The sequence below is a fragment of the Diplotaxodon limnothrissa genome, linkage group LG12 (genome assembly GCF_057381915.1).
Source record: "Diplotaxodon limnothrissa isolate DT_005_m linkage group LG12, D_limnothrissa_male_GT1.1, whole genome shotgun sequence".
Taxonomy (NCBI): domain Eukaryota; kingdom Metazoa; phylum Chordata; class Actinopteri; order Cichliformes; family Cichlidae; genus Diplotaxodon; species Diplotaxodon limnothrissa.
This window is the reverse complement of record NC_140607.1, coordinates 14846574-14856141: the sequence shown is the minus strand read 5'-3', so window position 1 is coordinate 14856141 and position 9568 is coordinate 14846574. Positions and strand designations below refer to the sequence as shown.

The 9568-nt window shown below is 40.0% G+C and overlaps 1 protein-coding gene and 1 long non-coding RNA gene across 2 annotated transcripts in view; one reads left to right on the top strand and one right to left on the bottom strand.

Moving 5' to 3' along the window:
* Positions 1 to 9568, bottom strand: part of LOC146621011 (uncharacterized) — a 38925-nt gene that overhangs the window by 21976 nt on the left and 7381 nt on the right. The gene's annotated exons all lie outside the window — the stretch shown is intronic.
* Positions 256 to 7538, top strand: vps33a (VPS33A core subunit of CORVET and HOPS complexes). Its single transcript, XM_085368052.1, has 13 exons — positions 256 to 411; positions 708 to 773; positions 1948 to 2075; positions 2193 to 2379; positions 2475 to 2591; positions 2701 to 2875; positions 3263 to 3456; positions 3750 to 3876; positions 4028 to 4095; positions 5376 to 5513; positions 5628 to 5765; positions 5857 to 6025; positions 6716 to 7538. Exons 1-13 carry the CDS (start codon positions 256 to 258, stop codon positions 6907 to 6909), a joined length of 1857 nt encoding a protein of 618 aa, XP_085224178.1. The 3' UTR covers positions 6910 to 7538.

The following is a 9568-nucleotide window of genomic DNA, read 5'->3' as shown; positions in this document are numbered from 1 at the left end:
AGACTCGGTATGAGACATGAGTATTTCTCTTAAGCTGTTTTTCATACTGAGCAACATCTACGCATGCGTGAAACCCGTATTGCACGTTATGCTATTTTAGGTTTTGCATTTAACTTTTATTTATTATTACCGTAGACTGCAAACAGATAGTGTCGACCTGGATTTGTCGGTGCATTAGTGAAGTGGAAGTGTTTGGTACAATTGTGGTGTTTTCTACAATCACTGGCATGAACTAGCTTGACTTTCTTTGGTCACATGATGCGACTCCGCAGAAGTCACCTGATTTGTTGTGCTGCTAGTAAGGAAAAAATGGCTGCTCACTTGTCGTACGGTAGAGTGAATTTAAACATATTGAGAGAAGCAGCACGAAAAGAGCTTCGAGAGTTTTTGGACAAATGCGCAGGAAGCAAGGTGACAAACCCGCATACGCCTGTGAAATGTGGTCCAAACACTGGTAGTGGTACTCAATGTGGTCTCTGAGCCTCAGCGTTACCATGAGACTGTCAGTTAACATTATAGTCATAGTTTTATTTTGAATGTGTAAAACAGTACAGATAACGCAGACATATATCTGTATAGGTGCGTCGTATTATAAAATATTCGAGCTAATAGCTAAGTAAAAGTTAGCAAGTATCGCCTGACAGAACATCTTCAGTTCTGCTTACTCACGATTCAAAGCTTTGTTTGTTCTTACTCTCTTACTTTAGGCCATTGTTTGGGACGAATATCTGACGGGACCGTTTGGACTAATAGCTCAGTACTCTCTGTTGAAGGTAAGTGCTTTCTGTTTACAAACCCATTTCTAAAAATGTTAAGAAGCTGTGCTTTGTGGGAATGCAATGATTTGCAAATCTCCTAAACCAATATATAAATAGAAAACGTCAGAGCTTTATATTGTTTAATGAAAAAATATTAGGCCCTTTTGAATGTGATGGCAACAAGACAACTGAAAACGTTGGTACACGAAGAACAGTCTGGAAAAGTAATTGGTACTAAAATGAAATAGCTTGAGGAACATTTGGTAACAGGTCAGTAACATGATTTGTACATATCAGCCATAGTTGAACGTGATCCAGAAATGCTACTGTCTGCTAATGTAAAATGCAAAGTGGAAAACTATTCTGTGGTCAGATGAATTAAGACTTTAAATTATTTTTGCAAAACGTGGATGATGTGTCCTCAGGACTAAACAGGAAAGGCAGCATCTGACTTATTATCAGCACTGAGTTCAAAAACCTGCACCTTTGATGGAGCTGCATTCATGCCTGTGGAATTGGTAGTCTACATATCTAGCAATGCTGAAAACAGGTTTGACATATGCTCCTATCCAGACTGGATAGGACAGCAGTCTTTTTGCACATTTCAGCAAAAGACTGCTAAACCGCATTAAGCATCTATTACAACAGCATGCATTCATAGTTGAAGAGTCTACTGAACTATCCTGCCTACATTCTAGACTTTTCACCAGCTGAAAGCATTTGGCACATCGTGAAATCAAAAATACAACAAATTAGACTCGAAACTGTAGAGCAGCTAGAATTGTATATCAGACAAGAAAGGTACAGTGTTCCTCTCCTAAAAGTCCAGCCGCTAGTCTCCTCAGTTTGTGGTAAAGATACCCATGCCCTTTTTTGAGATGTACTGGTGTCGCCAAATTAAAAATAATCAAATATTTTTCTTGGTCCATTTTCTTATTTTAAATCTTTTATGTTTTCTGTTATTTTTTTAGTGTAAAAGAAATATGTGTTCATGGGATTTTCAAATCTTGGAATTCTGTATTTATTTGCACATTATTTTTTGGAAGTGTTTGCACAATTTATGTCTAAATTAACTCAGACAACAGACAAGGCCCACGTCTTATTATCTAGTTTCTTTTAACACTAATGTCATGTGTCTAATGTTGCTGAGGGTGTTGTTTTAACTTGTCGTTTATTATGGTGTGTTCAGGAACATGAAGTGGAAAAGATGTTCACCCTCAAGAATGGGAGGCTTCCCCCTGCTGATGTCAAAAATATCATCTTTTTTGTCCGGCCCAGACTGGAACTTATGGACATCATTGCAGACAATATAACTAGGTGAGTGTATGTGTCTCAACTTCAATCTGCGATAAAGACAAGGTTTTGTTTTCTTGTCCTTTCTCTCACTTTGCATAGCTATCCACACTTTGCAACATGAATTGTGCTACTCTTTAGTGAGGATAGACACCATTCATCCCGAGACTTTCATATTTTGTTCGTGCCTCGGCGGAGCATGCTGTGCGAACAGCGGCTGAAGGAGCAGGGCGTGCTGGCCTCTTTCATCAACATCGATGAGTATATCCTGGACCTGATTCCCTACGATGGGGACCTGCTGTCCATGGAGTATGAAAGTGCTTTCAGGGTGTGTTCAGGTTGCAGAGTACAAATATATATCATATACTTGCTTTGGTGGAATCTCTCATATACACATAAATTACTCCCCTTTGTCTCACTCAGGAGTGCTACCTGGAAAATGACCAAACAAGTCTGTACCACACAGCCAAAGGCCTCATGACCTTGCAGGCTCTGTATGGCACCATTCCACAGATATATGGGAAAGGAGAATGTGCACGGGTGAGCATGGTGTAACCTGCAATAATTTCTGTTTTATATGAAAGCAGAGGCTCTGCAGCAGCGAGGTGAATACAGTTTTCTGATAAACAAATGCTCTGCTTGTTATCAGCTCGTTGCCAACATGATGTTGAGGATGAAGAGGGAGTTTGCTGGCAGTCAGAATCAGATTCTGCCCGTGTTCGATACCCTTCTTCTCCTTGATCGTAACGTTGACCTGCTCACCCCTCTGGCCACACAGCTCACCTATGAGGGTCTCATTGACGAGATTTACGGAATCAGTAATGGTATGAATAAATCAATTAGAGTTCTTATTCTTATGTTTGCATGTTGAGCCTCAGTAATATTTATTGTATCTGACATCTGCATATCCCGCTGTTTCTTTTGCAACTTTATTTTTAATCAAAAAGCAAAGCAGGATTACGCTTGAACATTAAAATTAATCTTCTTTTTTTCTCCAATATTTGACATATTGTAGTGTTGAGGTGGAAGTTAGTTTCTCCAGCAGTTTGATGATGTCTGCAGTCTAGTGATCCTTGTTTGGATGCTTGCCTGCAGACATTTCTGTGTGGTAGCTTTTCATGCAAGTAGTGTTACTATCCTGAGCCATAAGTTTTTCAGGGATTATTTTATTTTTAGTATTTTTTTTTTTAAATTCTATGCTTTCACTCCAGGTTATGTCAAGCTGCCTCCTGAGAAGTTTGCACAGAAGAAGCAAGGTGAAGGGAGTAAAGATTTGCCGACCGAGCCCAAGAAGTTACAGCTCAACTCAGCAGAGGAGCTGTATGCGGAAATCCGGGACAAAAATTTCAATGCTGTTGGAGCAGCACTAAGCAAAAAAGCTAAAATAATATCTGCCGCCTTTGAGGTTAGCCTTGTTTTGGATACATTTTTGCTTTTTTTTCCTTCTTTGCTTACATGTGGTGATCATAGTGTGAAATTTCCTTCATTCCAATCCGGGTACTTTCGGGGAGCAACATGAGATCAGTTTCAGATATTCTTGCTAGGCCAAACAACAAGTAAAGGAGTGCTATGGTCCAGTGCATTATAACTGTAGCATGTCAAAGCCTTGAATTTTATTACTGAGGTGTTTTGTGTGATAGTGGTTAAAGATTATTTGGATGCTGCATCATGCTTGTTTCATCTCTTCTTGTCTCTCAGGAGCGCCATAATGCCAAAACGGTGGGAGAAATTAAGCAGTTTGTCTCCCAGCTGCCTCACATGCAGGCAGCCCGAAGCTCACTGGCTAACCACACTTCTATTGCCGAGCTGATCAAAGACATCACAAGTGCGTATATAATCCAATGCTTTCCCATCAAATCACATTATGTTTTTTAGCATACATCTCGCTCAGTTTTTGGCTTTAAAGTCTTTAAAGACAACTATTTCCATCAATATCCATTACTATGTAGTAAATCATCTATCATCTCATGTTTCAGCATCCGAGGCCTTCTTTGATAATCTAACAGTGGAGCAGGAATTTATGACTGGTGTTGACACAGACAAGGTATTTTTCATCTAGTTACCTATTTTCCTCCCTAAGATAAGTTGTTACACGTTATCAAAAACACGTATATATTAGATAAACCTGTTCAACCATTCTCACACGGCCTGCAGCTCCATGTATTTAGGCTACGTTCACACTGCAGGCGAAAGCGCATCAAATCCGATTTTTTTTGACCCTATGCGACCCATATCTGATCATGGCATGACAGTGTGAACAGCACAAATCCGATATTTTCAAATCTGATCTGGGTCACTTTTGTATGTGGTACTGAATCCGATAGATATCTGATGTTTTAGAAAGTGACTGCTGTTTGAACGGTCAGGTCGCATTTAATCCGTCTTTTACGTCACTGACACAAGACAGATGCCAATTATCAGCTCCGGAGAAGACATCGCGAACGCCTCCTGGCCATCACATGTAGATGTTAGTGAAACTGCTGGGAAGACAACGTTGGAGAAATGTGAACATGTTATTTGTACTGTATAATCTGCAGATTCTGACAGAAATCTGCAACTATCCTTTAAAGCACCGCTTCTCTCTAAAACAGCAATAAGGATAATTATTAGGTTATTTACATTATTATGTAAATAACAAAATAACTTAAAGCAAAAATCGGGAGAGGTAAAGTCCAAAACAAGTCTTTATATTAAGGGCCATCAGTCAAACAATACTGTTTGCTCTGGGTCTAAACAGAGCGCGTTGTGTGTGACGTCTTCTTTTGCAGATGCGGGCCGCTTTGAGGGTTCACACTAGAGAGCGTTTGCTGTCACATTTTATTTGTAGTGTGAACAAGCAGACAAAAAAAATTGGATTTGATCAAAAAATTGGAATTGAGCATTAAGACCTGCAGTGTGAACGTAGCCTTAGATACTAAACAAACTGAGCATCTGAATGGGAGGAAAGGTGATGTAAGTGGCTTTGAATATGACATGGTTGTTGATGCCAGATGAGCTGGTATGAGAATTTCACAACTGCTGATCTCCTGGGAGTTTCCCTACACAACCCTATTTGCATCCTTGATGTACACCCAGCAAATCTGCAGCAAGTTTGTGATGCTTTCATTTAAATACAAACTAAAATCTTTGAGGAATGTTTCTTCATGGTATAGATCCAACAGGGTTTCCAGCACCTTGTTGAATCTATACCATGAAGAATTAAGGCAGTTCTGTAGGCAAAAGGGAGTCCAATCCAGTAGTTGCAAGGTGTGTTTTTATAGGTGCTGTTTCACAGGATTTTTAGTAAAAGTTCACTAAACACCCTAAAATTATGTGACTATGCAGGTGAACACGTATATAGAAGACTGCATTGCCCAGAAGGATCCCCTGATCAAGATCCTGCGTCTGGTGTGTATGCAGTCAGTCTGCAACAATGGCCTCAAACACAAGGTGATGGACTACTACAAGAGGGAGATTCTCCAGGTAAAGACATAAAGAAGCTTTCTCTGCACCCTTGGCTGAATCAAAAAATGATTATTTGCTGTGTCATAATTAAAACTGGATGGTTTTGAACTTTTTTCCTCCCCCTGTGTGAAGACCTATGGTTATGAACACATACTCACGCTGAACAACCTAGAGAAGGCTGGTCTTTTAAAGCCACAGACAGGCTCACGGAATAACTACCCCACTATTAGAAAAACTCTTAAACTGTGGATGGAGGACGCCAATGAGCAGGTACTCAATATACAAAAAAAGGAAAGCAGTTAATGGATTAAACTCATGAAAAAGCAAGGGCTGACGTTTGTGAGTTTTTCTGTTCTTTCAGAATCCCAACGACATCTCATATGTGTACAGTGGCTATTCTCCTCTTAGCATCCGACTGACTCAGATCTTGGCACGGCCTGGGTGGCGCAGCATCGAAGAGGTGCTGAAAATGCTTCCCGGCCCACACTTTGAGGAGAGACAACAGCTTCCCTCTGGGCTCCATAAGAAACGTAAGGACTAAGAGAAGCTAGGACTGCTCTTTGCCCTGCTGCTCACAACAGAACAAAAACAGCCGCCCTCCTGCTCTGTGTAGATAAGACACAGGATTTGTTTATGTCAGATGCTGAATAGCGGCAGATTTATGGCATGTAGCCAATGGTGCCACATAGCCACTGTTAGCTTGTCGTTTTTTTGTGTGCCTTTGTTGATAGAAAGGCTGAAAAACCACTCTGTGCTTGATTTGTGAGTGACAGCCAGTGTTTTCCTTTTGTTTTCCTCCATCTTTTCATTTTGGCAGTAGTAGGCGTTGCACTGATGTGAATAATGAATTTAATTATACACTCTGTTTGAAATGTGCTAATTAGAACTGTGTTTGGGCATTAGACAGTTGACTTGTTGCTACATGCCTGCCTTGCATTAGTTTTTAAAGGTGATAATAGAGGACTCTAATCTGGGGGGAGTGTATGGCTAAATAAGGGTTTTCACATTTTTTTTAAAAATTGTGCTTTAACAGAGGGTGGATTGCTATTTGCTTTACATTGAGCTGTGTTTTATTAACATTTATATTTGGTAGTATTTAAAGGATTTACCAGGTCAGAGTGGAATTAAGGAAAAACAATAAAATATCCTTTGCTATTGTTAATATATTTAGTTTTTATGTTGCATTTTAGTGACTTGCATCTCCTCTCAATGTCCAACAGGCCAGCAGGGAGAGAATCGGACAACGCTGGTGTTCTTCCTCGGTGGTGTGACGTATGCAGAAATAGCTGCTCTCCGTTTCCTCTCTCAAGTGGAAGACAGCGGGATGGAGTATGTTATAGCCACCACAAAACTCATAAATGGCACAACTTGGATCAAATCCCTCATGGACCGCCCTGAATCCCCAACACAATGAGTCACCTGCACGTACACCTGGCCACATCAAAAAGCCCATCTACCAGAAAAGCTCAGCTACTGTTTTTTTTATGTCCACATCACTGTCCTGCAGGTGTTTCATTGATGTCTCTTCCGGTTTAAAGAGAGACCGGCTCTTTCAAAGTTGCCCTGTGAAAATATCTTTATGTCAAAGTAACTGTTACCTACTATGGCACTGCAGCCTTAGGCATTTCCACTTTCTAATCGCCTGAGTGATGCCACCCTTTGTTTTGCAAAGTCCTGTTTGCAAAGTCGGATGTTTGTGTCGGCCGTTTTCTTTTCTTGATGTGTTTACCGTGGGTTGGTCTGACTGAGAAATGCTCATAGTACAGCAAAACGTAGCTCTGAAGCATAGCTTGCTTTATCATCTGTTTTGCCCTAATCAAGAGTTTAATTAGAATTTACAAAATTACACATTTTTTCTTTTCTAAAAGAAAAAAAAAAGGCTGAACAAGCAATGGAGACAATCTGGTGATTTTTATTTTATTTAATTTTTTTGCAGAGGACTCTTCCCCCTGCTGGACATTAGAGAAAAAGCAGGTTTAGGGCAGCCGGAGGCTACATCTGTCTTTTATATACATTCCATAATCTTTACTGTCCTCCCTTTGAGTTGCACCCGTATCGTGCAATTTAAAGGTTTATTGATGTCTAATGAACTTTGTCCTTTGGTTGTGTTTCTGTCATTGCAGCTATTGCTTTTCTGCTACTGTATATATACTGTATATAGAATTAAAACATATTTGTGATGCCATAGAAGAGTAATGATGCATTTGATTTGCATTTTTGAAAGCTTTTGTAGTTGTCTTTTGTTTGTTTTCCTTTGCTTGGATTAAAAATGACTAAATAAAGTCTTAAACTATAATTAGTGTCACATTACTTGGTCATGTGATACGCCATTTTGATTATTGTAAATTGGGCAATTTTTTGGTAAGGAAAGCTGATTGCAAGCGGATGAAAAGCAGGGATGAGAGTGTATTCCTCAGCAGTGCTCCAGTTCTCTGAAGGAGCAATTAGCGCAGTAACAGGCCTCCTGATCATCCGATAATGGCCCTGTGCTGTCTGGAGAGCTCAGCCCACGGCAGCCCATGATTTGACAGCACAGGACACTGATTGAATTAGGAGGCCATTTGCTCCATGTTCCGGTAGAGGATAACTCTGCGGCAGGAGGGTGTTTGATCTCTGTATCAGTCAATACCTTCTCCGTGCCTGACGCTATATATATAGGGAGACCTGCTGACAGCACTCAGATATTTTGGTGACCTCTGTTTGGCTAATCTTTGTAGTTTTTCCTTCATGCTGCTTGTGTAAAAGTCTTGGAAACTACTTTGGTAAATTATTCAGAGAATACTTAAATCTGTAAATTTTGGCCTGCTGTTTCCTTGAGGAGCAGGTGCAACAACACTTTTATTGCCATTAAATAAATCCCAGGGGATTCAGATCCTTGTGATCAGTTTTTCCTTTTGGCTCCTCCTCTCCCACAAGGGCTTGAAACGCTCAAGACGGCACACATCAACTTGGACTTCAGGGCTAGAAGCACAGGAGCCCTTCTGATCAGCTCCTGTCCTGCTCCATCAACACAAAGGTGTAAGTGTTTCCTTTTTTATAAAAAAAGAAATTATGCCTTTACCTCATGTGGACTTATCTGGCATTCATGCATGTTTACATTTGTCACTTTATGCACAGTTTGTCTGTTTTTGATAGCAAGATAAAAATTTTAAGAAGATAACAGACACTCAACTTTCTTTATTTTAACGAGGAGACATAATAAAAGTATACATTTTTATAAGCAAAATTTATTGTGACTAACGCGGTTCTTGTATGGGTGTGGCTGTTGTTTAATAGTGTGGAAAAAAATGACCTTAAAAAACAGATTCACCATGCAGGAATTGTTCTTTTTTTCTTATCCAAAAGCAGTAAAGGCGAATGATGTTCAGTATATTATTTGCAACTGTACGCAAACAAAGCAGATCGATACTGAACCCATTTGTGCAACTTGGGGGATAAATTATTAACGCCAGTCTTTCCTCGGCTTTTACATTGCCAGGAATAAATAACTTTGTGCTTATAATACAAGTTAATATGAAGATGCATCCTGGTGTTTTTGTCTAAATTTCCATACGTTAAATTTAAATCATTCATACTGCCGGTGTTGCTTGCAGTACATATATGTTTAATGAACTTTCAGCCACCTGTCTTGATTCTAATTCTTTTCTTTTGTACTGAAATCTAACAAATGTGTTTGTTTGAAGAATGGGGCGAGGCCAAAACATGGGACACCTAACCCAGCTTGGTCGGAGGCAAATGACACAGCAGGAGCCCCAGGATGTGGACCCCTTGTTTATCCGCTTCCTCCGGACATTCAAGGAAATCCTCAAATTTGTTCTCTTCAGTTACACTGTGCTGTTTGGCGCTTTGCTCCTTGCCAGGTGGACCACTTATTTTATGATAGGAAAATAAAGTGAAAACACCTGTTGGAGAATAAGCCAGATCTTGGACTTATTAGTGGTGTTTATCAGGCAGACCTTGGGATTTGCGGCCTATGAAGTTTCCATAAAACGATAATAAGAGCTGGATTTATCATGTTTTCTTATGTGATTCACATAGTGGAGCTTGTGGCTTCTTGACACGACATTTCTCAG